This window comes from Bos grunniens, chromosome 19, assembly GCF_055505025.1.
Source record: "Bos grunniens cultivar Pamir isolate PY7600 chromosome 19, Bosgru_T2T1.0, whole genome shotgun sequence".
NCBI classification, from domain to species: domain Eukaryota; kingdom Metazoa; phylum Chordata; class Mammalia; order Artiodactyla; family Bovidae; genus Bos; species Bos grunniens.
In genome coordinates this window covers 21,565,415-21,593,294 of record NC_141183.1, presented here as the reverse complement: position 1 = coordinate 21,593,294, position 27,880 = coordinate 21,565,415, and the positions used below count along the sequence as shown (strand labels likewise).

General features: G+C 56.2%; 2 protein-coding genes and 1 non-coding gene across 10 annotated transcripts in view; all 3 read right to left on the bottom strand.

Annotated features, from left to right (window-relative positions):
- Window positions 1-189: 189 nt before the first annotated feature.
- Window positions 190-5,708, bottom strand: LOC147351612 (keratin, type I cytoskeletal 17). The gene is made up of 8 exons (XM_086357735.1): window positions 5,170-5,708; window positions 4,027-4,109; window positions 3,277-3,433; window positions 2,309-2,470; window positions 1,564-1,689; window positions 1,248-1,468; window positions 1,135-1,160; window positions 190-417 (listed from the first exon to the last, which is right to left on the bottom strand). The coding sequence occupies exons 1-8, from the start codon at window positions 5,635-5,637 to the stop codon at window positions 323-325; spliced, it is 1,338 nt and encodes a 445-aa protein (XP_086213861.1). The 5' UTR covers window positions 5,638-5,708; the 3' UTR covers window positions 190-322.
- A 1,826-nt stretch (window positions 5,709-7,534) lies between these two features.
- Window positions 7,535-27,880, bottom strand: part of LOC147351610 (keratin, type I cytoskeletal 42) — a 31,054-nt gene continuing 10,708 nt past the window's right edge. The window contains exons 2-14 of one of the 8 annotated variants that reach the window (XM_086357729.1): window positions 26,479-26,772; window positions 22,296-22,512; window positions 21,658-21,797; window positions 21,500-21,569; window positions 17,790-18,048; window positions 14,380-14,508; window positions 11,974-12,056; window positions 11,692-11,848; window positions 10,392-10,553; window positions 9,689-9,814; window positions 9,221-9,441; window positions 7,970-8,019; window positions 7,535-7,845 (exon numbers count right to left, since the gene is read on the bottom strand). In XM_086357729.1, coding sequence (XP_086213855.1) covers window positions 7,748-7,845; window positions 7,970-8,019; window positions 9,221-9,441; window positions 9,689-9,814; window positions 10,392-10,553; window positions 11,692-11,823 — 789 coding nt within the window. In that variant the 5' untranslated portion in view covers window positions 11,824-11,848; window positions 11,974-12,056; window positions 14,380-14,508; ... (3 more) ...; window positions 22,296-22,512; window positions 26,479-26,772 and the 3' untranslated portion in view covers window positions 7,535-7,747. Of the gene's footprint in view, window positions 7,846-7,969; window positions 8,020-9,220; window positions 9,442-9,688; window positions 9,815-10,391; window positions 10,554-11,691; window positions 11,849-11,973; window positions 12,057-14,379; window positions 17,731-17,789; window positions 18,049-21,499; window positions 21,570-21,657; window positions 21,798-21,973; window positions 22,114-22,295; window positions 22,513-26,478; window positions 26,773-27,880 lie in introns of those variants that run through there. The other 7 variants (XM_086357731.1, XM_086357730.1, XM_086357732.1 and 4 more) reach the window with 7 other exon arrangements.
- LOC147351611 (U6 spliceosomal RNA) lies at window positions 25,580-25,683 on the bottom strand. Its single transcript, XR_015148529.1, has one exon. It is a non-coding gene; the product is annotated as a U6 spliceosomal RNA (small nuclear RNA).

Below are 27,880 nucleotides of genomic sequence, written 5' to 3'. Positions count from 1 at the left end.
CAAAGCAACGCCCCCCCCGCCCAAGCTCTGCCTAGACCTAGTCTTCACCCCTGTTCTAAGATGACCTTTGTCCTCCAAGTCAACAACAGTGGGTGTCTGCAGACAGTTCCCCCAGCCCCCATTTCCCCCATACCCTTTACCCCTTCCTCACTAGGGTCCTCATTGGCCACAAATAGGAAGCATTCTGTATTTCAGTCAACAAGCTTTATTGGTCAGGGAGTGAGGACAGGAAAGGGACTGAAGCTGGGGGGGCTGAGGCTGGGGAGGCTGGAGGCTGCGCAGCCAATGGGGAGCCCCAGGGGGCTGGTGGGGGAGAGAGTCCTCAGTGGCTGGTCTGGTGGACCTGCTCGCGGCTGGAGATGACCCTGCCATCCTGCACCTCCTCCACAATGGTGCGCACCTGGCGGGTGGTCACGGCTGCAGGAGACAGACACTCGGGGTGGGTGGGGGCCCAGAGATCCTGGCTCAGCCCCCAGCCCCCTGAGCAGAGCCAGCTCTTCCCACCACGGCCACCTGTGTCCAGGCCTCTGCTGGCCCCTCAACATCACACCCCTCACACGTGCTCCCTCTGACCCTACCACTCCCTCCCTCCCACCCTGTTCCTTGCTGGTGCCCCAGGGTGGGTCCCACCTCCCAAATAAATGGTTTGATTCTGACCCTCTGCAAGAGGAAGATTGCGCAGACCAGATGCTAGTCTGAAATGGAGTCTGATTCCATTTCTCTGCAGTCTCCAGGACATGTATTTTGCCCCCTTCAGACAAGGATCTCCAAGACAAGACCCTGGTCCCCATCACCTCCCTTAGACTAGAGACCCCAGGGCTGGGACTTTATCTTCCTCATCAGACTGGGATCTGAAGGACAAGGATCAAGTCCCTTTCTGCCACCAGACAAGAGACTCCAGACACAAGACTGCTTTTACTCATCTGTAAGGTCCCAAGAGCAAAGAGAGTGAGACCATGTGCCTATCTCCCCATCAGATGAGAGTCTCAGAGCTGGGACCACATCTCTTTTCTCAGCCTAGGATCTCCAAGGTAAGGGCCTTTTCCTGCCCCACCCCGGGGACACTCCCCCAGTAAGGTGCAGGTGGGTCGCCTGCCCCGTGAAGCCCCACCCTCAGTTAACCAAAATGCTTACGTTCTTTGGTCTTGTACTGGGTCAGGCTGCAAAAAAAAAAAAAAAGGTTAGATGTGGGTCTGAGACTCAGCTTTGCTCCAGGCCCCCAGCCCTGGCCCGGCTCCCCCACTCACTGGGCATCCTCGCCCTCCAGCAGGCGGCGGTAGGTGGCGATCTCCTGCTCCAGCCGGGTCTTCACGTCCAGCAGGATCTTGTACTCCTGGTTCTGCTGCTCCATCTCGCAGCGCAGCTGGGCCAGCTGCTCCTCCACACTGCCAATCAGCCCCTGGATCTGGGACAGCTGCATGCAGTAGCGGTTCTCTGTCTCAGCCAGGCTACCCTCCAGGGATGCTTTCTGCAGGGGAGCAGGAGAGGCCGGATCAGCAAGGGTGTGCAGGGCCCCCTCCATAGCCCTGGGCACGTCTCCACCAGGCTCGGCAGCGCCTTTACCATGCTGAGCTGGGACTGCAGTTCGATCTCCAGGGCCTGCAAGGTGCGCCGGAGCTCCGAGATCTCGCTCTTGCCGCTCTGCACCAGCTCGCTGTTGGTGGCCACCTCGCGGTTCAGTTCCTCCGTCTGCAGACAGGACACAGGACAGGGCAGCGTGAGCCTGGCTTCCCTTCTCCAAGGCGACCCCCATGGTCTCCATATGCTCAGCCCAGGGCCCACTCTGGACCCAGACAGACACCTGGAGCACCCAATCCCCCCAACTCCCCTCACCATGGCTACCTTCCTGACCTACCTAGGCCTCTCAGGCCTCCTTCCAAATCTGGCTGTGGGAGCAATGCCTTCTCATCAGCCTGCCACCTCCCCAAACCCAGAAGACTTTGAAAGAATGTTAAGTTTTATCTCTAATGCCTTCAAGAAGAAGGTACAAGAGTAGGAAATTTGAGAACCAGCCAGGACAGTAGCCAGGCCCATGGGACTGGTTCCTGACTTCTTGAGGGACAGATGGAAGCTCCTGGGGTCTTGACTCTCTGGCTTTATTCCTGAGGGGGCCTCCCCATGATCCCCTCAGATCCCAGTTTCAGGCAAGCTGAAGGTCTGTGAATGCAACAGGCAACCCTGACGCCCAGGGTCCGTGCAGCTCACCAGGGTTAAGTCACCCAAGGTGCCAGGCTCTGGGCTTACTGTGGAGACTCAGGCCCTGCACCCCATACCCTGGGAGAGGCCTCTGGTCTGCGGCAGCCCCCACCTTGCTAAAGAACCAGTCCTCGGCATCCTTGCGGTTCTTCTCCGCCATCTTCTCATACTGGTCGCGCATCTCGTTCAGGATGCGGCTCAGGTCCACGCCGGGGGCGGCGTCCATCTCCACGTTGATCTCGCCGCCCACCTGGCCTCGCAGGGCTTTCATCTCCTGTGGAGGAGGGCGTGGTGGGTGTGGGCATCCCCTGCTCTGACCTCTCATTCCCAACCTTCCCACGCAAGCTCTCCAGACCCCTCCCACAACGTCTCCTTTGTTCTGCTCACCCTCTACCCTCTGACCCTCCAAATGACTTTTGTTCACCTGGTCTGTGTGGGCTTTGCCTCCAATATCAGACTAGGGGTTCCCCCAGGATAGATTCTGTGCTGCCCCACTAGACTGAGGGCTCTCTGAAAATACAATCTTAATTCTTAGGCCTGAGCCCCCAAAACCTCCTATCTAATTTCCAAACTTCTACCTAGGGTCCAGATTGGAGGGTTTGAGCTGGGAATCCTCCTCAATTATCTCCTGTCTGGTGAGGGAGGCCAGGACAGGCAAAAGAGGCTTCTGTGGGCCCCTGGGAGACTCCCCAGATGCAGGAAAGTAGGGTGGTACATGGAGAAGGCTGCCCTGCATGGGGAACTGGGCTCTGCAGACAGGGCAACACTCTAAGCTAACCAGCCTGGACACCCCCTGCCTTCAGATGATGAGGGGTGTGGAGTGAAAGCGAATCCCAGTCCTGGGGCCCTGAGACCACGAAGGGCAAGGCCCCACCCCCGCCCATCGTCCTAACTCCTCTCCGCTCTGCCTCCTGCCTCCCCTCCCTCTCTTCCATCACCTAACTAAGCCCAGCGACCTTCAGAATCTGCTACACAGTAGGAGTGCTCGCCCCAGTCATAGCAATGGCACAGCCTTGGCACAGCAATGGAGCCCTGCCACCCCCTCAGCATCTCTTTGACCTACTGCCCCAGCTGCCTCACCTCCTCGTGATTCTTGCGGAGGTAGGCCAGCTCCTCCTTGAGGTTCTCGATCTGCATCTCCAGGTCGGCTCTGGCCAGGGTCAGCTCGTCCAGCACCCTGCGCAGGCCGTTGATGTCGGCCTCCACACTCACACGCAGGGCCTGCTCTGTCTCAAACCTGCCAAGGGAACCAGAGACTTCTGTCAAGATGCTTGGACTGGCCGGTGCAGGTTCTGGCCAGCACCCTTCCCTTAAATGATGAGGGGGTGTTTGTTCAGTTGCTAAGTCATGTCCAACTCTTTGCCACCCCATGGACTGCAGCATGCCAGGCTTCCATGTCCTTCACCATCTCCCGGAGTTTCCTCAAACTCATGTCCATTGAGTCAATGATACCTTCCAACCATCTCATCCTCAGTCACCCCCTTCTTCTCCTGCCCTCAAATCTTTCCCAGCATCAGAGTCTTTTCCAGTGACAGGGTGGAGTGAAAGCCATTCACAGCCCTGGGGCCCTGGGACCACGCAGGGCAAGGCCCCACCCCACCCGGCTTCCTGACTCCTCTCTTGTCTGCCTCCTGCCTCCCCTCTCTCTCTTCCATCACCTGACTAAGCCCAGTGACCTTCAGAATTTGCTGCTTTTGCAGCATCCTGGGCTAAGAGGTGAACTCCTTAACCCCCAGATTCTGGACCTTGCCATCAGCAACTGAGGAGGCCTGGGCTCCTCAGTAGGGAGCGCTGCCCCCAGCTTCTCCCGAGACCCTGACCAGGGCTCACTTGGTGCGGAAGTCATCAGCAGCCAGGCGGGCATTGTCGATCTGAAGCAGGAGGTTGGCATTGTCCACGGTGGCCGTGTGGATCTGGGAAGATGGGAGAGTGATCAGGTCCCTGGGTTGGAGTAACTCAACCCAGACCAGGATTCTGAGATGAGACTCTCCATCTGGGGGCCAGGATGTGGCTACCTTCTCCAGGAAGGCTCCCTTCTCAGACTGTCTCCCTGCTTTACTGCTCTACAGTTGGTGACAGAGGCGGGGCCAGCAGGAGTCTGATAGCTGATACTCTCCTCCTCCCCCCACAGAACCCCCTTGCCAGACTCTGCCTTAAACCAAAGCAGACAGCCAGCTGGGAGTGCCAGGCTGGGAATGCAGGAGAGCCAGAAAAGAGTAGGAAGATGCCCCAGGCAGAAGCTCTTCCCTAATCCTGGAAAGAGGATGGATGTGAGAAACTCCCTCCTATTACAATTCAGGATACAGTGCCCCTGAGAGGCTTCCCACAAGAGGAAAACTAAAGGCGCCCTCACCAAAATATACTTCCAAATCAGAAGTCATGACCCCTGCTAAGCCCTGACCCCAGGCTCCAGCAGGCAGCCCTGCCCCAAGTTTGCCGAGCCCGTCTTGAGGGCACAGCAGGAGAGATGGAGAAGCCAGAAAAATCCCCAAATAAGGCATAGAAGTGGCCTCCTGAGGTCCCACCCACTATCTCCTGCCTCCTCCTCCCAGCAGGTGCCAGCAGGAGCTCACCAGACCCCTGACACCACCTTAGCCCTAAATCCCCGTCTTGTTCCAAGGAAAGCCGTGTCTGAGTATCTGGCAGCCCCAGGAACCCAGCCCTCCTCACGCCTCCATCCCTCTTATCCTACAACCACATAAGGTGGTAAAAAGCTCCATGATGGGAAACAGGCTCCAGGAAGCCCCCAAGACCTACTTGTCCCTAGCCCAGGCTACTGTCCTGAAAAAGAAATCATAAGCCACACAATGGCCCCAAGGTGGGCTCCCAGAGGCCAAGCTGAAGCCAAGCTGTGCTTGGCTCCCCGAGACCCTGTGACAGCCCCCAGGCTGGGCTCCAGGCCTAGATCAAGGGCAGATGGTAGGGGAGGAAAGGCTGTGCCCCACCCAGGACCCCTCCCATCACAGCTCCTACCTTGTTCCGCAGGTCCTCGATGGTCTTGAAGTAGGAGCTGTAGTCAGGAGCTGGCCCCGGGGCCTGCTTCTGGTACCAATCACGGATCTTCAGCTCCAGCTCCGTGTTGGCCTCCTCCAGGGCGCGCACCTTGTCCAGGTAGGAGGCCAGGCGGTCATTGAGGTTCTGCATGGTGGCTTTCTCGCCTCCCACCAGCAGCCCGTCGACACCTCCAAAGCCACCTCCAAAGCCACCTCCATAGCCACCGCTGACATAGCCACCACTGCCATAGCCACCGCCAGAGCCAAAGCTGTAGCAGCTAGAGTAGCTGCTGCCTCCAAGGCCACTGCCTAGGCCACCGGCAGACCCTAGCCTGCAGGAGCCACCACCCAGGCTGCCAGACACGCGGCAGGAGCGGGATGAGCCGCCCGCCAGGCCAGAGGAGCCCTTGATGGAGCCGGAGGAGAAGTGGCGGATGGTGGTGGTCATGGTGGTGGCAGCAGGTGGCGGGCAGACACGGAGAGAGAAGGCTGGAGAGGAGAGAAGCCCAAGATGCTGTTACTGCCGGGGCTAACCAGCCTCCTTTATAGGCCCTGACAAGTGGGCGTAGCGATTACAACAGGCTCACTCCTCTGTTTCCATTCCCCTGGGCTTTCATCACTGCTGGCTGCCCGCCAGCTCCCAGGTGGCTGTGGGCCCCCTCCCCTCCCACTGTCAGCTCTTTGCATCATTTCTCTGAACCCTCACGCTGGGCGTCTGCGTGTGTGTGTCTCTGGTCTCAGCCCCGTCACCTGTGATTCAGGCGGGCCCTCCAGCTACGCTTTCCCATGACCTAATACGGAGAAGAGGAATAAGAAGGACGTCACTGCCACGGGCCCTCCCAGGCAGCTGCCACCCCAGCCACACCTGCTTGGACCCTGTGTCTGGTGGGAAAATGGGTTTGGAACCCAGGCTGTTCCCAGCCATACACCATGCCACACCTGGTGCTACCCCTGGGCGGCAGGGGAGGCAGCAAGCACCGAGACCCCATCTTGCCTTGGACCCAAATCCACTGGGCTCAGCATGCAGCAGCTAGGTCAAGGTTGATTACCATCCCATTTACAGAAGAGGAAGCTGGGGCTTATACGGGGAGGGTGTCCCTCTGCCCGACCTGACTCAGAACCCTTCTGGCAGGGTTTCATCCTTCATCCTTCACTGCACTCAGCCACAGCACCCTTCCGCCTCCCTGGGGGCCCCTGACACACTGGCCCCCCCTTCTGCAGAGCCCTGACGCCAGGGGAGCATGTAGGGGCCATGATTCCATCTGGCCAGTTTTCTGCTCCTGTCTCTCGCCCTGGAACGCCCTGGGACCCTAGCATCCTTTCTTGACCTTTCCCCATTTTCTCTTTCTCAAGTGGGGAGTTCTGGGCTGGAGTGCGCAAAGAGGAGCTTAGCTGCAGGCTGGGGAAGTGGCAATTTGGGAGGGGGCATCAAAATAAGAGGAACAGCCTCCCTACCCCTCCTGTGCCCCAAGAACCCTTGGATGGGGGGTATGTGGCTTCAGGTCCCAGCTGGCTAGAAATCTAAAGGACACTGCCCAAGAAGACGGTCTTCCTGGGAACCCTCAACCCCCACCAGTTGGGAGGGGTCCCCTGCAGCCACCCCCAGAGGCCCCACCCCATCCCCTGAGCTAGCCCCTCAGGATGGGCCGGGTGCCCGCCCCACAGCCCCACCCTGCCCTGCCCACCACCCTCAGTCCCAGGGTCCCGGCGGGCCCGCTGGGCGGAATGTGGTCGTGTCTCAGACTGCCGATGGCTTCCACTTCCCAGACAGGCCCAGACAGCCCCCACCAGCAGCTGAGAGAGATTCCCCAATAGCCCAGCAGCTGCCAAGCCACCAAAGCAAACAGGACGCCCCCCCACGCTCACACGCAGAGCGGCCACCCCGCCCCACACACCCCCAAGCCCAACAGAGCCCGTCTGCTTCCATGGGCTGGCCATGCCCCTGCCACACTCACACCCTTCAGTGCCCTGGACCACTTCTCCAGGAAACCCCCTGCCCAGCCCCTCTCCCTCTGATCTTGACCTTGTACCCGCCCCAGGCTAAGGCAGGGTGCTCTCTATAACAGGTGTGGCTCCTGGAAAGTCTATGGGGCCCTTCCAGGGGCCAGCCACAGATAATGGGGCACCCAGGGACTGACTCTCAAAAACTTCCCCAACCTGGTGGACTGTCCCATCCCTCCATCTTCAAGCATCCTGCCTCCCTCCTTTGGGCCCCAGGCCCAGATGGGCTGGGAGAACAGATTGGCAGGTGACAAGCAGCCCCAAACATTTAACAAACTCTCCTCACCCCGCCATCGCCAGCCCACAATGCCCAAACCAATGACCAGACCAAATCACAGGAGACATTGAACTTCAAGCAAAGCTTTAATTGCAGTCACTGGGACAAAGTCAGGAGACCCCCCTCAGCGAGGGGAGGCAGGAAGCAGACAGAGAAATGCAACAGCTCTTGGGTGGTGGCCCAGACGGGCTCTCGGGGTGTGGCAGTAGCGTGCTGGGAGATGGAGGCGATGGCTGCCCCTGGGCCCTGGAGGCTGGGCTGTTGCAGGTGGAAAGGGGCCTCAGTGGGTGGAGCGATGGACCTGCTCGCGGGAGGAGACCACCTTGCCGTCCTGGACTTCCTCCATGATGGTCCGCACCTGGCGGGTGGTCACCGTGCCTGCGGGCGGAGGGGGAGGGATACACACAGAACCTCAGGCTGGAGGCCCTCCCTGAGCCCCCCCACACAGAAGGGGCCTCAGCCTCTCCCCACCCACCCTGGGCAGGACGGGGCAGGCTCTTACCTTCCCGGGTGGGCTGAGAGGCCAGGGACGAGGAGTACTGGGTGGACAGGCTGCAGGAAGAGGGGGAGCTGTCAGCCCAGGGGTGCTGGTGGGGAGTCCAGCCCCCTGGGAGGAGTAGCAGCTGGTGAGGCCGAGGGGAGCGAAGTCCCAGGAAATCGGAGAGAAATCACAGCGTGGGGTACACAGCAGAGAATGCCAACCACAGGGTCAGAGGGACAGGCCCAGTGGGCAGGAATAAGGAAAGCGGATACCCCAACAGGAGGCCCAGAGGCACTTTGCTGCCAACCAGGGATTTACAAGGAGAAGCTGAGAGAGTGGTTTTTTTTTTTCAGTATCCTGAAGGGCCCAATAAATAAACTTCATTAAAACAGGAGAGACTGCAGTTAGACTACAGATGGACTTGGCCACTGGCACAGAGCGAAACGCTGGAATGAGTGACTAAGCATGGAGACTCCAGGATATCCATGGCCCCTTTACACCAGGGCCTGAGTACCCTCCCAACTCCAAACCAGAGCGCCACCCATCCTGGACAATGGGATCACCAACCAGTCACTGGAACCAGAAACCCAGTGCCATTGTTACCCATTCCTTCATGCACTTACTCAAACATTTATTGAGTTCCGCCTACAAGCCACGCTCACCCCCGTGTTCAGGCATCCAGCCCTGCTGTTTTTAGCTAACACATCCTCTGGGTACACGACCTCCCCTCCCCTGTCCTCCACCTGCCTTATAGCAGGGCTTCTTCCCCGGTGACTCAGATGGTAAAGAATCTGCCTGCAATGCAGGAAACCTGGGTTCGATCCCTGGGTCAGGAATCCCCTAGAGGAGGGCATGGCCACCCACTCCAGGATTTTTGCCTGGAGAATTCAATGGCCAGAGGAGCCTGGAGGGCTATAGTCCATAGAGTCACAAAGAGTCTGGACATGACTGAGCGACTAACACGTTCCCTGGCCTTACTCCCTGCTCCAGCCTCCTGACAGGTCTCCCTGACCTCACCCTGGACCCTCAGACACATTTCTCTCTCTGTAGCCCAAGTGACTGTTCTAAGACATCTTGACAACCATACTTCTCTCTACACAAAAGGGCCCCGTTGGCTCCCCAGAGCCTATACCATCTAGTGGGCCCCCAGCCAGTGTTCTCTGCTTCATCTCCTGCAAGCCTCCACACCTCCTCCTGCCTCAGCTGGTGCCATCCCTCCCTGGGTGAAGCCACCCTAGCCCTCCAAGCACAGGCAGGGTGCCCTCCACTCACTGGGCGTCCTCGCCCTCTAGCAGGCGGCGGTAGGTAGAAATCTCCTGCTCCAGCCGGGTCTTCACGTCCAGCAGCACTTGGTACTCATGGTTCTGCCGCTCCATGTCACAGCGGAGCTCGCTCAGCTGAGCCTCAATGCTACTGATGAGTCCCTGCAGCTGGGCCAGCTGGGCTCCATAGCGTGCCTCAGTCTCTGCCAGGCTGCCCTCCAGCGACGCTTTCTGGGGGTCAAGGTGTAGGTGACTGGGGAAACCGAGCTGGGGCCCTTCCCCACGATGGAGCCCCCAGAAGTGGGTCCCCAGGTGGTGCAGGCCTGTGGGTGCTGCCAGCATGGCAGGGCAGGAGGTGGGGCAGAGTGTGAAGAGGCAGGGTGGGGCAGGGAGCCTCTGGTTCTCCCAGTGGGGGTCCAGGAGGCAGGGCCCACCCTGGAGCGGTGGGCACAGGGCAGGGAGGGGACAGTGGCCCTACCATGCTGAGCTGGGACTGCAGCTCAATCTCCAGGTTCTGGACCGTGCGGCGCAGCTCCGTGATCTCCGTCCGGCTGCTCTGCAGGGCTTCGGTGTTGGTGGCCACCTCGCGGTTCAGCTCCTCCGTCTGGAAGGCAGGATGGGCCCCTGGGGCTTGAGGAAGCTGGCAGAGGTGAAGCAGAGGGCAGGGGCCATCCCCGAGCCCTGACCTCCCAGACCTGCCCTTCCCCCGCCCTAGAAGGCCTCAGGCCCACTGGTGCACACTGGCGCTTGCAGGATTCATCTTGTCCTGCGGTCCTTTGCTTCTTCCTTACTGGGTTGCAGGCACATGTAAGGGCAGGCCCTGGCCTTTGCTCTCTGTGTGCCCATCACAGTCTGGGTGCTGCCACTGCTCAATGTGTTGTTCTTACTGGGGGCAGGGGAGTCTGCATCCAAATACACACCTGCCTATGAGTTCCCGGGCTGGGAGAGTGTCTGGTGGGGTCAGGAGATCTGGCTCTGCTCCCCCTGCCCCCATGAAGGGCTATGTGAGCTTGAGGCCTCTCTGAGCCTCATAGTCTCCCCCTGAACGTGATGGTTTGGTCCCAACTGGTTTCCAAAGGTCCTTCCAGCTGGGAATCCACATCTGCAAATTTTCCAGTCAGTGCTCAGCACAAAGCACAAGCACCCACACGTGTGCACACCTGCTCACGCGGGCCACCCACCTTGCTGAAGAACCAGTCCTCGGCATCCTTGCGGTTCTTCTCCGCCATCTTCTCGTACTGGTCGCGCATCTCGTTCAGGATGCGGCTCAGGTCCACGCCGGGGGCGGCGTCCATCTCCACGTTGACGTCCCCGCCCACCTGGCCTCGCAGAGCATTCATCTCCTGGACAGAGAGGGGTACAGGGGCTCACTCAGGGCCATCCTGGGGAGCGTCCCTGGGGCTGCCTTCTCATTCTGGGAGAGATGATTGCAGAGGACAGACACAAACAGGCCAACAGCTCCTCACCCTGATGGTGGAGATGGATGTTGTCGTGTCTCAAACGTGCATGGCTGTGGATGTCAACAATCTCCCCCAACACACACTTGGATGGTGGGCTTCGCCCAGCCCCAGTGCATGCTCGGGCAGGAGAGAAGGCAACTCCTGGTTATGCTGGGGGATGAGTCAGGACAACCTCACTCCCTGCCCTGACCCCTCACTTCGGGGCCCTACCACCAACCACGCAGCACGAGCACAGGGAAAGCAGCCCCTTGCTGGCACTGGGGGAGTCAGACCTCATTAGGAAATGTGAATCTGCTCAGGGATGCATCCCCAAAACCAGCCTCAAAATCAAGCAGAACCACTGGATGAACTCCTGCTGTTCGGGCATTAGGCTCTCTCAGCTCAGGCCACCCCAGAGGTCTGGTGAGAAGGAAGCCACACGGCTCATCAGTCCCCCTGCAGGGTCTTGGATCCCTACCCTTGGGTTAAGCCTTGGGGTCCCTAGGTGGTGGGAGAAGTGGCAGAGTGGTGACGTCAGAGCTGCTGCAGAAATGGCTCAGGCAGACCTGGGGAAGACCCACCCCTGTGCAGCCTTGGCTAAATTCCTTAACCTCTCTGAACCTCAGTCCCCTCGCTGGTAAAGGGAGGAACTCGCTCCTTTCTCCCAGCGACGCTGTCGGTATCAGCTGAGATAATTGCATGAATCACTTGGAATGCGCTGGGCAGATGTTCCTTGTTGTTATGACTATCACTATTACAATTAATCATAATTAGCCGGTGAGTTCTTAGACTGATTGGCCTATTAGATAGTTAACTGCCACCACATAGCAGGCTGTGCCTCGAGGGACAGGGAAGTATCTTTCCGGAGAGAGGGCCCTCCAGGCCTCAACCAGGGCCCCCTGAGGGTCTCCCAGGGTCAGAGCCAGGAAGGCATCAGAGACAGGAATTGGACAGAGAACGTGGCCTTGGCCCAGGCAGATGTGGGAGCCCAGCCTTGCCTGTTTCCAGGCAAGTCTTTCCCGTATCCCCAAGCCAGCCTCACCTCCTCGTGGTTCTTCCGGAGGTAGGCCAGCTCCTCCTTGAGGTTCTCGATCTGCATCTCCAGGTCGGCTCTGGCCAGGGTCAGCTCGTCCAGCACCCTGCGCAGGCCGTTGATGTCGGCCTCCACGCTCATGCGCAGGTTCAGCTCCGTCTCGTACCTGGAGCGAGGGGAAGCATGAGCCATGGAGTGCCGCGAGGACACCCTCATACGCACAGAGAGCTCTGTGGGGTGCAGAGCCGGACCGCACCAGCCCCCTGAGGCGCCCGGGAGGCCCCAACTCACTTGGTGCGGAAGTCGTCAGCTGCCAGGCGGGCATTATCGATCTGCAGCACCAAGCTGGCGTTGTCAATGGTGGCCGCCAGGATCTGGGGGACATGGTGGGGCCGGTGAGCAAGCACGCTCGGCAGCCCTGGGAAGGCCTTGCAACACCCCTCTGACAACCCTTTGGATAGTGGGCTGGAGTGAGGGAGGTGAGGGCCCCTGTGGTCTCCTCACAAGGAGAGAAAGCATGATACCCAGGCATGCAGACCATGATGCCAGTAGAAAGACCCATATGCAATCCTCTCCCACCATGGGAGTCACTGCCTAAGCTGCCTGGACCTCACTCCATCTTCCCCAACTAAACTCATCTCTGGGCTCAGTTGCCACCTCCTCCAGGAAGCCCTCTTGCATTCCCTGAGTCCTTCCTCCCCATCATTCCTCCCCTCGGCCCATCTCTCTTACACAGTACTTCTCACAAATGCAATTTTTTCCCATGACTTTTTTATGTGTATTTTTCTTCTCTTCCACTGGTCTCTGTGCTCCAGAGGAACATGGCCTTGTCTTATGCCTGTCTCATTCTGTTTGGAATCCCCAGCCCTGGGCACAGTGCCTGGCCCAGAGTCAACCCCCAGGAAACATTAATTTAATTAAACAATTAATGAAATGGTTAATAAAGCTATGATGGGTCCCACATCAAACCTTAGGACAAGGTTTTCTTTTCCCGCAGGGTTATCTGGGAGGTTCAAACGACCACAGGGAAAGGGGGAGGCTCTGGAAGGAACAGAGCTGTCGTTATTGCTAGAAACACAGGAGAGAGGCTCCCGTCAAGGGCCACGGGGGAGGGCAAGGCCCCTGCACGCTGCCCAGAGGAAGCAGAGAGGAAGTCTTGGCAGATGAGCTGGGTCGACTTTGGAGTTTTTTAAGACTGAGGGTTGAAGTGTACGGCTGTGAGAGGGGGAAGCCCCAGGAAACTCAGCCTGGACCTCAGAGCCCACTCGAGGCCCTAAGTTCTGAAAAGGCTCCCTGGGTCAGTCTCGGTTTTCAGACTGAACCCAAGAGCCAGTTTGAACTCGCCCCAGGACCTCAATGGGCTGGTCTGCAGCCTGCAGACCTGCCCCACCTACCACCTCCCACCTCCCACTCAGGAGACTGATGGGGCCCAGCGAGGGGGTGGTGGTGCAAACCGCCAAGGGGCAGTGACTCAGCGGCCTGGTGCGCAGCGTGCTGGGGTCTGGGGTGAAGAGCTGGCTGACCCCAGAGCCCGGGAACACTGACTCACCAGGGCTCCCCTGGGTTCCCCGCTGCCCAGACCAAGCCCAATATCTGATCTGGCACGCCCATCGGTGCGGCTTCCAGGGGGCAACTGCAGGAGTTCCCTTTCTGGCCTGGGTCCTTGGCAGGAGCAGGCAAAGCCCCTCACAGGGCCACAGGCCTGGTTCTCCACCAGGAAACTGAGCGGGCTGAGCCCAGGTCAGCCAGCACCCAGCCTAGACCTCCCCAAGCCTGGCTCCTGAACCTCTTTGACCTCTCTGCTGCCTCTGGAAACTGCAGCCCTTTAGGTCCTTCCAGCTAGAAGTTTTGTGCAAAAGACCCAGGTGCAACGTTCACAGGATGCCAAGGTCATGAGTTCATAGAGATCATAGTGTGTGTGTGTGTGTGTGTGTGTGTGTGTGTGTTGCCTCTTCCATCAGACTAAGTTAGAGAAATTTCTCCCCTTGGGAGCTTCCAGTCTGAGTGGGAAGACACAGCTCCTTTTCTCAGGGACCACCCTGCCCTCCTCCGCAAACTCAGCAAGGAGAGACAGATTCTGCCCTTAGGAAACCCCAGAGTGACCATCATGGAAGGACTGAGGAAGACCCACAGAGAAAACAACTGTGAGAATATGTCAAACTCAGTGAAATCAGCCCAATGAACAAAGCATAGACTGAACCTCAAAGTATAGAAAGGACCCCAAGGTCTGAGGACAAAAGTCAAGTGCCGTCCATCCAGGAGGACTGCCTGGAGGAGGTGAGGCAGGTACCAGGGGAGCAAACTCAGAGGAGAATGGACTAGTGAGAAGGAGACTTCCAGCCTCATCTCCCAGCAGCCACACCAAATTTGTTCCACTTCTATGCCTTTGCCCACACTGATCTCTATACCTGGAACATCTGCTGCTGCCCTCAAGGTTCTGAAGACTTCCCTGACCATGCCTACATCACCCACACCAAATACCCTCCCCCAGGAAGAAGGAACTCCAAACAGCCTCCCTTCACAGGATGCCCTCCAGGCCTGGGGACCAGAGCTGGGTTCCAGGGCAAGTGAGAGCGTGAGTGAATGAATGAATGAATGATGGAAACCTAGGCTGGAGGAGAGATGTTGGCAAAGGTCCAAAGTTGGGATGCATGAGTCGGAAGTAGATACTGAGGACAGAGGGCAGGGAGTGCCCACCTTGCTCCGAAGCTCCTCGATGGTCTTGAAGTAGTGGCTGTAGTCTCTGGCGGGCCCGGGTCCCTGCTTCTTGTACCAGTCATGGATCTTCACCTCCAGGTCGGCATTGGCCTCCTCCAGGGCGCGCACCTTGTCCAGGTAGGAGGCCAGGCGGTCGTTGAGGTTCTGCATGGTCTCCTTCTCACTGCCTCCCAGCAAGTTGTCGGCCATGCCAAAGCTGGAGCCGAAGCCCCCGCCCAGGTTGCAGGTATAGCCCCCTCCATAGCCACCCCCCAAGCCCATGGAGAAGCGGGACGAGGACATGGACATATTGCCAGAGCCGCCGACTCCCAGGAGGCTGGGGGCCCGGCAAGCACCCCCAACACGGATGGAAGACATCCTAGAGAAACCCCCACTGGGCATACACAGGCCCTTGACAGAGCCGGAGGTGGAAAACTGGCGGATGCTGGTGGTGGTGGCGGCCATGATGTCCACAAGTCAAGCGCAGGGTCTGGTCTGGACAGAGACCCCGGGCAGCCCTTTATAGTCAGGCTAAAGGGGGGCTGGGCCCCTGGCCCTTGAAGTCGGAGCCAAAACCCCAGCCGTGTAATTTGCTTCTGTACAAGCCGCCCAGGGCCTGGGGCTCAGGCTGGACACCCGAGTGCCTCCCCCGGCCCCCTCCCCTGCCCAAGCCTGGCCTGGGCACGATAGCCTCTTAGCCGCCATTGTTAGAAACAAAGGTGGTGTTGGAGCCGCAGCCCCGGGGGTAGGGTGATCCTCCATCCTCAGCCGCAATTAGGCAGCTGAGCTCATCCTTGGGGGAGTCCGGAGAACCCAACCCTGGGAGCTAGAAAGGGCCTGGGACAAGGCTCCACAGGCCCGGAGCCTGGGGCTGCTCTGGCCCCCCACCCAGCATCCTTGGATCCCAGGGAGAGGGTGGAGAGATCCAGGGGGACACCCTCCCCCACCTCTCACAGTGGGCCCGAGTCAGCCTCTGGCTTAGGGGAGCCCCCAGCTCTCCTGAGATTACTTCCAGCCTGTGCAGAAGACTCAGTCCCTGGCCAGGGGGCTGCCCTGAGAGGAACAGTCCCAGCTGCTGACCTGAGGGAACCCTGGATTCAAGCCTTTCAGGAAGTTAGTTCACTGCCTCGGTTGCCTCATTTGCAAAATGGGGTAACTCCTGCCTCCCAGGGTCTTTGTGGGAATGAGTCAAGCGGGGGACTGAGGGAGAGAGGGAATCAGAGAGTTGGTTAGGGGGACTGCCACTGCTCACCCTACCAGTACCTGTGGAAAGACGCCCCCAAAGGGCCCCCAGAGAAGGCGCTGAGCGCAGGAGAGGCAAGACCTGCCGGGAGGCCGCACCCTGGGGAAGGGCGGCCCCTGCGAGGAAAAAGCACAAGCCCACATCCTGGCGGCTGGCACCCGCCCGCTCCCAGCCAGGAGATTAGCGGCCTAATCTCGGCGGTGCTAATGATTTAGGTGCTGCCAGGACCCTGGCGTCTGTGTCTGCAAGGGGCCTGTCTGAATGGGAAGCTTCCAGGGGTGGAGGGAGGCACATGGGTGGCCTGGGCTCTGGGCCCACACACACGGGGACAGGAAGGGAGTCCGGGTTCCACGCAGATCAGAGCTGGTGTGCTGAGGTCAGACTGCTGGAAGGACTTCCAGCCTAGAAAGTGGGTGGCCTCGCACGCAAGGGTGTCTCCTTGTTGGAGAGTGGAGACTGCACGGGCTGCCGAGAGAAGACAACCAGAGTTTATTCTGCTCCCACCTTGACTGTAAAGACTGGGGGTTCCCAGCGTTCCTGGGAGTGGGGAGCAGGGTCTCAAGGTCGAGACTAGGGGGCAAGGTCAGAACACCAGGGTTCTTCCACGATATCTGGGAGGACTTCCTGCTACTCCAGGACAGGCTGGGGAAGGGAACAAACAGAACCTGGGGTCACCTAAGTGGCTCAGAGGCCAGCCTTGCACCAGCCACTCACCCCCACAGAGAAAGAGCTTCCCCTCCCCGCTGGAGCCACCCTCCCAGGAACCCCCTTCCCCCAGCAGCTGACTGCCCTCCTCTGTCCAGACAGGCCTCCCTAAGTTCAGAGAAGTGAATATGAAGCAGAGCTAGCAGCCTGGAGAGGGGCAGGCCACAGGGCACCCGCCACCCACCCTCTGCCTCTCCAGAGCCTGCACCCCACCTCCAAACTACCCAGACGTTAGTCTTGAAGCCCAGTTTGAAGGGACAGAGAGTTTCCTAACCTTCTTTTCTCGAAAATCACCAAGGCCCCACCATCACCCCGTCACTCTACCCTTTCCCCTGATGACATCAGGCTGTGCGCCAAGGGCAGGGCCTAGGTTTCCCCACACCAGTGACTCCCAGGCCCTGTGCCTCTGGCCTTTAGAGACTCTGCCACCTCTGGAGCCCCCCTCCACTTCTGTGCCCACCTCAGCCCAGAAAGGCCTCACTTGCGGAAGGACAGGCCCAGCTCAGCTCCTCTCCCCAGATGGAGGGGCAGAGACAGACCCCAGGAAGGTCTCCCTGGGTCTCTGGAGAGTGTGGCCATCCTTGGAAGGCCTAAGAAGACCAGACATGCTTCCTTCACGGCTCTGGACAGCCCTCGCCGGATTTCCCCAACGATGCTGTGAGGAAGCCGAGGCCCAGGGTTTCTGAGCAGCCAGCAGGCAGTAGGCAGGGCCTGAAGCCAGGGCCCGAACAGTGCCCACTCTCCGTGCCAGGGAAGGAAGGAAGGCCTGGCAGGAGCCAAGGTCCTCTCGGCCGTGACTCCTCCTGCCCGGGCCTGTCCTCCACCCCCAGCAGGGAGAGGCCCCTGACAGCCGGAGGGGCAGCACCAGGCCCACACCCCCCGCAGGTGTCAGCAGCTTGGCCCAAAGGAGGAAGGGGAAGGGAACAGGAGGAGGCATCCAGCCCCAGAGGCCGCTGGGAGTCCAGCACAGCAGGGAGGGGACCGCCGGAAGAGACCCCGGGCAGACGGCTGAATCCCCCCAGGGTCCCCACGCCAGCCCCGGGCTTGACCAAACCTCCAGGCCCTGGGTCTCCCCTCCAAAGGTTGCTGAAGAGCCCGTGAGTTCTCAGCATGAGCAGAACAGGTCTGTCTCGGACTTGAGCAGGACTAGGGTATCCGGAGAAGGCAATGGCACCCCACTCTAGTACTCTTGCCTTGAAAATCCCATGGACGGAGGAGCCTAGTAGGCTGCAGTCCATGCTAAGGGTCGGACACGACTGAGCGACTTCACTTTCACTTTTCACTTTCATGCACTGGAGAAGGAAATGGCAACCCACTCCAGTGTTCTTGCCTGGAGAATCCCAGGGACGGGGGAGCCTGGTGGGCTGCCGTCTATGGGGTCGCACAGAATTGGACACGACTGAAGCGACTTAGCAGCAGCAGCAGCAGGGTATGCGGGGAGGGTCCCTGGGACTACACTCACCCTATGGTGTTGATGGAAGGTGCAAGGTGATCTGGGGGGCCCCGTATGCAGTTGATGTTCAATAGATGCATATCAGGACTTCACTGGTGGTCCAGGGTCCACCTTCCAATGCAGGGGACACAGGTTCGATCCCTGGTCTGGGAACTAAGTTCCCACATTGATGTTGTGGTTCAGTTGCTAAGTTGTGTCCAACTCCATCCCATGGGGCAACTAAGCCAGCACGACACAACTTCTGAGCTCGAGCTCTAGAGCCTGTGCTCTGCAACAAGAGAAGCCACCGCAATGAGAAGCCCACGCACCGTAACTAGAGAGTCGCCCCTGCTTGCCACAACTAGAGAAAACCTGAGCACAGCAATGAAGACCCAGCACAACCAAAAATAAATTCTAAAAATAAAAGTAGATGCATATTGATGTTGACAAACATCTTGCCACAACAGCCCACCTGACCTTGGCTCCTACAGGGCCCCCAAGCATTAACCGTCACCCTCCTAGGACAGTGCCCACCCACCCAGAACCCAGAACACAGCATGTACGCAGCAGGTGCTCTGTAAGTGTTCGCTGAGTTGTTAGGAACGAGGACCCTAGACTGTGACTAGGGTGGAAGACAGGGACCCAGAAAGGGACTACATGGCCACCTACCTTCCCTCCAAGGAAAGAGTCCATATAGAGTGAGGTTGGGAAAGTGAGAGGCCCAGGATGTGGGGGTGAATCCCAGCTGGGACCTTGGCTTGACTGATGAAGAGAACACCCCAAATCCTTAAGGGTTCTCAAAGCCCTTGCCCTACCCCCAGAGCCCGGCCACCAGGGCCTGTCAGCTTGCTTCCTCAAAGACCCTGAGCCCCTCTCACCTGCGGGGACCTCGCCCAGGATGGGCTACACAGGGTCACCAAGGATGCCCTACCCCTTACCTCACCCCGAGCACCCCCACCCCTGGCCAGTAAGTGCACCCTCGCCCTGCGTGCTTGCCCTCAGGTGGAATCCTCTTCCCCTAGTCTGGAGAAGAGGATAATCCTCTTCTCCTATTTCCTCAGCCTCTCTCCTGAGGCCCCAGGCCTGCCCTGCCCAGATCCACCCTCTAATGATTTGTGTCTGGTTCCAAAGAAGGCCCCACCCTCTGCCTCCCTGGCAGCCATGGGAGATGCAAACAATCTGGGCCCTCAGGAGGCATCCAATTAGGAGAGTCAGAGGCAGGGGGTTCCTCCAGTGCCCCCACACACACCAGAGAGCCCCAAGTGCTCCGTTCCCCCATAACTGGTTTCCAGGAAACATGCTCCCTGGGTGGACACCCGGGATACCGCATCTTTCTAGGCAAAGACACATCAGCTGTCCAGAGTCCCGTCCCAGCAAGGGCCAGAGGCCTCAGCGCCCAGAGCAGGAGGACAGGGCAAGGGAGGCCCCAAACCAGCAGGAATGGATGGGGAGGAGGTCCAGGAAGGGGAGCCAGAGTGGGGCACAGGTGGGAACCCTTGCTGCTTCTGAGGCTGGAAGAGTCCAGCTTGAGAGGACCAGCTTCAGCTTCTCCCCTCTGCCCCGCCTTTCTCTCCCCTATCCACCCCTCCCCTTCTTTGGCCTGAGGTAGCTAGAGGGGAGGATGAGAAGGCAACAGGTCAGGGGTGTCCCGTTTCAGGCCCGGGGCTCATCCCTTCTCCCCTTTGCCCTGAAGGCTGAAGGGGACCTGAGGACCTGTGGGAACCAACTCAGAAATCCCAAAGGAACTCCAGACTGCCCACCCTCAAGACCCCAGCCTCCCAGGCCCCCAGGCCCTGGCCCACCTGCCCACTCGACTCTCCATGCCCTGCGAGCCTGGTTGCTCCTGGATTAATTCACCCTCACTGGTCTCTGCTCTCCAACACTCTCAAGTGATTTCCTCCAGGGGATGTGCGGCCCAGGCTCCCTGAGAAAGAGGCTTCATCTCTCCCATCAGAGTGGATGTTTCCTAGGGTAGACATTCTGTCTCCCCACTCAGACTGGGACCTCGCTCGGGGTGGGCACTGCATCTCGCCCGTGTGATGCTCTGAGCTTGGCGTCTCCTTCCTCCCACCTAACACCACCAGTGGGAAGCGGGTCTCTTGGCTCTTCGATCACCTATGCCGTGTGCATCCTCAGTCGCTCAGTCATATCCGACTCTTTGCAACCCCATGAACTACAGCCCACCAGGCTCCTCTGTTCATGGGATTCTCCAAGCAAGAATACTGAAGTGGGTTGCCATTTCCTCCTCCCCGCCTCCAGGGGATCTTCCCAACCCAGGGATCGAACTCGTGTCTCCTGCCTCTAGTTCCTTGGCAGGCAGATTCTTTACCACTGGGCCTCCTCTGATCACCCAGCCCACCACAAGACGATCCACATGACTGACCAACAAGAAAGGGGAGAAGCACACCTGTGCAGAGGCCTGGGCCCCGTGGACTACTCTGTCCCACACGAGGCCCCCAGCTGCTCCTCCCCATTAAAACCTGCCCGAAGCTGGCAGCTTCACAGACCCCTGGTCCTGCCTCTGCCTCAAAACCCAGGCCCTGGGCTTGTTGTTCAACATTTCAGGTGTGATTCACTTTCTCCAGTAAGGTTTTGTTAGAGAGGAATCACAGCCCCTAATCTTCTCAACCCCCATGATCACTATTCTGCCCCTTATGGAAAGAGCTCACTCAGGAGGCCAACTCCAAGGGCCTGGATCGATGCAGACTCTGCTGTGGACAAGTCACAACCCTTCTCTCAGCTTCACCTGCAAAATGAGGCTACTTGGTTTCCATGACAAACTCTTCGTGAGGCTGACATGAGACAGTGGCTGGCCTCAGGCCTTGTGCACACTAGGGATTTGGAAGAATCAGCGACTCCCAAGCTGGCTGGGTGAAGGCTCCCAGGGTAAGAGGTAACCCTTCCCTCTGCTAGGCAGATGTCCCCGTCCTAACCTCCAGAACTGTGTACCTTATATGGCAAAAGAGACTTTGCAGGTGTGATTAAGTTAAGGAATTTGCATTCCTTAACTGGAATTTTCTGGATTTTCTGGTTGAGCCCAATATAGCCATGTGCATGAGTGGTAAGTCACTTCAGTCATGTCCAACTCTGCGATCCCATGGACCATAGCCCGCCAGGCCCCTCTGTCCATGGGATTTCCCAGGCAAGAATACCAGAGTGGGTTACTATTTCCTACTTCAGGGTGTCTTCCCTGACCCAGGGATCAAACCTGCGTGTCTTACATCTCCTGCATTGGCAGGCGGGTTCTTTACCACTAGCACCACCTGGGAAGAGTCCTTAAATAGGGGTGGGGACAGGGAGAAAGCTCAGAGCCAGAGAAGGAGATGTGACAACAGAAGCAGAGGGCAGAGAGAAGAAGCCATGAGCGAAGGAATGTAAGCAGACTCTAGAAGCAGAAAAGGCAAGGAACAGTTCTCCCTGAGTGCCTCCAGAAGGGGCTCAGCCCTGCTGACAGCTTGATTTAACCTTGCAAGATGCACTTCAGACCTCAGACTTCCAGAATTGTCAGATAAGGTGAGTGTTGCTTTAAGCCCCTAAAGTTGTCATTTGGGACTTCCCTGGTGGTCCAGCAGTTGAGAATCTGCCTGCCAATGCAGGGCACACAGGTTCGATCCCTGATCCAGGAGGACTCTACATGCCACAGGGCAACGAAGTTCATGCGCCACAACCACTGAAGCCCAGGCACCCTAGAGCCCACGTTTCGCAACAAGAGAAGGGACCAGAATGAGAAGCCCACGCACCACAACAAAGAGTAGCTCCTACTCGCCACAACTAGAGAAAACCCGGGCATGGCAACCAAGACCAGTGCAGCTGAAAATAAAATAAATAAATAATCATTTAAAAAACAAAGCTGTACTTTTTTTCCAATAACAATAGGAAATAATACCCTCTCCCTCACCTCTTCTAGTGCCAGAGCGCTACTCGCTGTCACTCACGTTAGAATTATTATTTGGAGATGGATCGGCTCCCCTTCTAGAATTACAATCCGTTACAGCCAAATGAGGGCTTCCCCGGTGGCTCAGCAGTAAAAGAATCTGCCTGCAATGCAAGAGACACAGAAGACTTGGGTTCGGTCCCTGAGTGGAGAAGATCCCCTGAGAAGAGCGTGGCAACCTACTCCAGTATTCCCACTTGGAGAATCCCATGGACAGAGGAGCCTGGCAGGCTACCGTCCATAGGGTCGCAAAGAGTCAGACACAACTGAAGCGACTGACCATGCACGCACAGCCAAAAGACAGCTTTCTGTTCATCTCTGAACCCACTCTAAGGTCTAACTTGGCACTTTATGCACAGGAAGTGCCCAATCGATGCTGGCTTGCTGGATGCAGACAGTAAGTGCCCGATGCTGGGCTTTTCCTCAGCACCCATTCATCGCATCCATGGTGGGGCCATCACTGGGCTGGGTGCCAAGAACTCAGCACTGAGTCAGCTAAGCCCTGCCCTTAACGAGCACAGGCAGGTGAGCAAGAAATGGACACGCGGTCCATCCCGGGGCCGAGTTATTGTGCGGTGATGAAGGTGTGTATGTTCAGGCACCTGGGAGGAGCAGGAGGGAGCGACTCATTCAGACCAGGCTGCTGCTGATGGTTTCACGGGGAGGGACCACAAAGCCGGGTTTCGAAGCCAGGGCAGGGCTTTGCCAGGCAGAGGAGACGAGGTGAGAACACATCCGAGCAGAGGTGGGTGGGGACCAGGAGACTCGCAGCTGGATCACTGTTCACAGGGAGCAACAGGAATGCCAAGGAAAGCAAACCTCAAAGGAAACACATTTGATTGGCTACTGTTGGTTGAGCATCTACTGTGTGCTGAGCTATCCCTAGGCTCTGGGGATATGGTGATGAACACAAAAGTCGTCTTTGCTTGTACGGAGCAGATACTGTAGTGGGAAAGATGGAAAATAATCAAACCAGAGAATGCGATGCTCTCCGTGGAAGCGTGAAAAGGGAAACTGAGCGCTTCCGGGGGCCAGGGCAGGAAGGCCTCTCCCGGGTGACATTTAAAGGCAAACTGAATTAAGGAAGGAGCCAGCACATGCAGGCAAAGGCATTCCAGGCCAAGGTAATAGCTGGTGGAAAGGCCCTGGGGCTGAACTAAGACACTCCTTTCAGCATGGTTGGGGGTGGGGGCGGTTAGCAGAGGAGAGGTGGGACTATGTAAGCTCAGAAAAGGGCAGGAGCCCCCACAGCATAGTGGTTCTCCTCCTTTACTCACAGGGCTGGTGAAGTAAAGTGAAGTGAAATCTCTCAGTCATGTCTGACTCTTTCCAACCCCAAGGACTATAGCCCTCCAGGCTCCTCTGTCCATGGAAATCTCCAGGCCAGAATACTGGACTGGGTAGCCATTCCCTTCTCCAGGGGATCTTCCCAAGCCAGGGATCAAACCCAGGTCTCCTGCATTGCAGGCAGATTCTTTTACCAGCTGAGCCACCAGGGAAGCCCTGATGAAAGCCAGGGCTGAGAACCATGCTCCAGAGTCTGGGGGACCAGAGCAAGGCATGTACATCCCGGTCAAGCAGTTTTTGTTTGTTTGACTGTGAACTTCCCAGAGCCTTCAACAAGCTAATGTGCGCTGTGACTCTCCAAGGAGAAGACAGCATTTCGCAAACCTAATCACCCATGAAGCCCCTTCCAGGAGGAGCAGGTGAAGGTAGGGTTCCTTGGAACCCATTTTGGGAATCTGTGGACCAACTCATAGGGCTTATTAGAGGGAGAAATGGCTAGAACAAAGGTTGGAAAGACAGACCACCATGAAAGATGTGCTCAAGAGTTTGGACTTGATTCTGTAGCAACAGAGTCATCCAAGCGTTGCTATGACGTTTCGTTTTGTTTTTGTCAATTTATAGGGATTTTAATCATACAAAGGGGTATGACTGATCTCTTCAATGCCTCCATCTCCCAGTTAATAATACCACAATCTCTCAGTTAATAATATCTCCTGGAGAGCCACCTCACTCTCTTTAATCCATTGTGACCGTGAGCTATAATTCATTCACTCCTGTCCCTCCCAACCTCCGCTCAGGCATCCAGGAATTTTTTCCTTCTCACGAACAATGATATAATAATAAACCTGCCTGAACATCTAGCCTGGTGAACTTTTACCAATATATCCTTAAGGGAATTTTAACAGTGGGATTATCGGATGAAGGGGTAAAGCCATGTTTTTCTTTTGATGGCTATTGCGAAATTTCCATTCAAGGTGAATGAAATTATATCTTTGCTTTAAAATACCCCAGTCTGCCCAACAAAAGGTGATGGAGGAGAGAGAAGGAACAAGAATGGCAGCATGTTCGTGGGCACAGAAAATAGACAGGTGGTTGCCAAGCAGGAGTGGGTTAGGGGAGGGACGAAGAAGGAGGTTGGGGTTCACAGATGTAAGCTCGTATATACAGATTGGATAAACAAAGTCCTACTGCATAACAGAGAGAACTATATTCAATATCCTACGATAGGAACTTCTCTGGCAGGCCAGTGGTTAAGAATCCTCCTTCCAACGTAGGGACCATGGGTTCAATCCCTGATCGGGGAACCAACATTCCACATGTCACAGTGCAACTAAGCCTGGGTGCTGCAGCTACAGAAGCCCATGAACCACAAGGAAGACCCAGTTCAGCCAAAAAAAAATCCTATGATAAACCATAATGGAAAAGAGTATTTTAAAAAGAATGTATATACATGTATAACTGAATCCTTTGCTGTACAGCAAAAATGAACACATTATAAATCAATTATATTTCAATTTTAAAATATTGAAAAAAGAAAAAAGGAATGGCAGCAAGTTGACGATTACTGAAGCTGAGTGATGGGCATATTATGAATATGAATATTCAGTCCTTAAAATTCACTGGAAGGACTGGTGCTGAAGCTGAAAGCTCCAATACTTTGGCCACCTGATGGGAAGAACTGACTCACTGGAAAAGACCCTGCTGCTGGGAAAGATTGAAGGCGGGAGGAAAAGGGGACGACAGAGGATGAGATGGTTGGATGGCATCACTGACTCGATGGACATGAGTTTGAGCAGGCTCAGGGAGCTGGTGATGGACAGGGAAGCCTGGCGTGCTGTAGTCCATGGGGTCGCAAAGAGTCGGACACGACTGAGCGACTGATCTGAACTGATGGGCATATGGGACTTTGTTCTGCCATCCTCTCTACTTTCATGTATATTTGAAATTGAAATTTGAATTTGAAATGTTTAAAAAAGGCCCAGGCAGGCCCAGTGTCCTGTACATCATGGATCTTCACCTCCAAGTCTTCCTAAAAAGTCCTACACATTTTCACTTCCACCAACCATGAATGAGCATATTTCCCTCACCACGTCCATCAGCACTAGGTCTCATCAAACTTTGAAGTTTGTCTGTTGCTATTTTTCAAGTTTTGTCCTTTCAATGGTTGAAGAAGGTCTCTCTGTTGCTTCAGTTTCCATTTCTTTAATCTTGAGTGAGACTGAACATCCTTCCCTACATTGTTTTATTCTTTCTTGTTTTTTTATTTAATTTTTGTTTTATAGTGGACTATAGTTGATTTACAATGTTCTGTTAGTTTCAGTTGTACAGCAAAGTGATCCATTTATACATACACACATATCCATTCTTTTTCAGATTCTTTTCCCATATGGGTTATTACAGAATATTGAGTAGAGCTTCCAGTCCTATACAGTAGGTCCTTCTTGATGCTCTATCATATATATAGTAGGGTGTATATGTTCATTCCAAATTCCTATTTTGTTCCCCCTACCACCACATTTTCCCTTTGGCAACTGTAAGTTTGTTTTCAAAGTTTGTGAGTCTGTTTTCTAAATAAGTTCATTTGTATAATTTTTTTTAAAAAAATATGTAACACTTCACGAATTTGCATGCATCCTTGCACAGGAGCCATGCTGATCTTCTCCATATTATTCCAGTTGTAGTATAAGCACTGCCAAAGAGAGCTCCCTTCCTGTTTTTTATGAGCTAGATGTTGCTACTCTTTACCTTTTTCCCCTCTGTGGGATCTTGTCCTTGCTGACTGGTGTGAGCTTTGGTCAACGTGGGAAGAAGGCCTTTCCTACATGAGTTACAAATGTCTTTTCTCAGTTGGCCATTGTTCTTCCAACCTTGTTTACAGTGTTTTTTCCCCAAACAAATGATTTCCCCTAGGTCACATTCGCTAAAATTTTTCTCGTTTGAGTCTGGGCATCAGGGAGTTTGAAGAAGGGCTCACTTTGGTGGTGATGTGAAAGCTGGAAGGGGGCCAAAGGCCGGCCCTCAGGCTGAAAGGATGGCCTGGGAGAGAGATGAGGAGGCGAGATGGGACACAGTGGCTGAAAAGGAGATGGGGCTGAGTGGGGGAGGCATGGAGATGACTCTGCATTTTCAGGTTGAGCAGATGGGTGGTAATGATGCCACTGACTCTGTCAGAGAAGCCAGACAGAAAAGTAGGGCTCAGAGGAAGAAAACAATTCTCCTCGAAGTACATACCACCCTGCATGGTCACATCTATTTCCTGTCTCTCCTCTAGACTCAGGCAGGGACCCTGTCTCCTCCTCTCTGTCCCCAAAAACGGACATAGCAAATGATGCTTGATAACTGCAGAAATGAATGAATATGTGAATGACCTGAGCTCGAGGTGCCTCTGCCTGAGTGGACATGCCAGGGGGTGAAAGGAGGCGCCACCACCACCACCACCAAGGGACTGATGGGTTGCTCCCTCGTCTGAGCCAGCCGGACTTGGCTGTGTCCACTCACCAGCCACACACAAGCCTGTCACGCCTTGCGGCAGAAGATAAGGGCTGCATTTGGTTCTGAGAATTCTAGCATCCACAGGTTTGCTGGATGTGGCCGCAGGGGGAGCCTGTTGGGCACCAGGTGAGGAAATCTTCCATCTAGAGGCCAGTGAGGGAAGCGCAGAGACTCCAGAGGCAGAGCCCTGGGACTAACTCCCTGGAGAACCTTCTAGAAAAGCTGGCTGGCCTGAAGGAAGACTTCCTGGGCAGGTTGGGAGACCAAGTTGCCTTTCTGGATTGATTCCAAGGTCGCCACCTGGAGACAAGAGATGTAAACACTGACGAGACAGCACCTGGCCAGGGAGCTGGGGACTTGTGGGGCTCCCACCTCAAGTGGTTGTCTCTTCTCACCCCTCTGCTCCGTACCCCTAAGAGGGAAGCCAGAATGCTTCCGTTAGGACTACAGACCCCGGCGCTTTCCAAGAATGATCTGATCCTGGTTAAACCCGAGGCTCAATAGCCCGTCCACTGGAGCCTCAAATCTATAGCAGGAGCGCCCTCTGCTGGCTACCCTGGGTCGCTCATCTCTGCCGTACAGTCCCAAAAGGTGCTTGCTGCCTGCAATTGCGGGAAAGACCATCAAACTCAAGACATCCTCTACCTGCACTTCACACCCGGCGCCTTCTCCAGGGACCTGGCCCTTCCTCACCATCTTCAGCTCCTCCTCCTCTAGTCCCACGAACCCCATAGAACCAGGGGCCCAGGCTGGGCCACTGTGTCCCTTCCAGGCCAGTGGACAAGAAATTCCTTGCTGAAGCTGAACTGTCCATTTCACTCTGCCTGTCCCTGAGTTCTTCATCTCCAAAAATTCCTTCTCTGCCTCAGGCACAAAGCTCTCCTCTCTTCCCTACACCTTCAGTTCAGTTCAGTTCAGTCGCTCAGTCGTGTCCGACTCTTTGTGACCCCATGAATCGCAGCACACCAGGCCTCCCTGTCCATCACCAACTCCTGGAGTTTACTCAGACTCACGTCCATCAAGTCAGTGATACCATCCAGCCATCTCATCCTCTGTCGTCCCCTTCTCCTCCTGCTCCCAATCCTTCCCAGCATCAGAGTCTTTTCCAATGAGTCAACTCTTTGCATGAGGTGGCCAAAGTACTGGAGTTTCAGCTTTAGCATCATTTCTTCCAAAGAAATCCCAGGGCTGATCTTCAGAATGGACTAGTTGGATCTTCTTGCAGTCCAAGGGACTCTCAAGAGTCTTCTCCAACACCACAGTTCAAAAACATCAATTCTTCAGCGCTCAGCTTTATTCACAGTCCAACTCTCACATCCCTCCACCTTAGGTTGTTCTATTAAATGGCTCACCCCAAAGTTACTTCTTGTCCAGACTCCCCCAGCCAAGTGAGAGGGTCCCTGAAGCA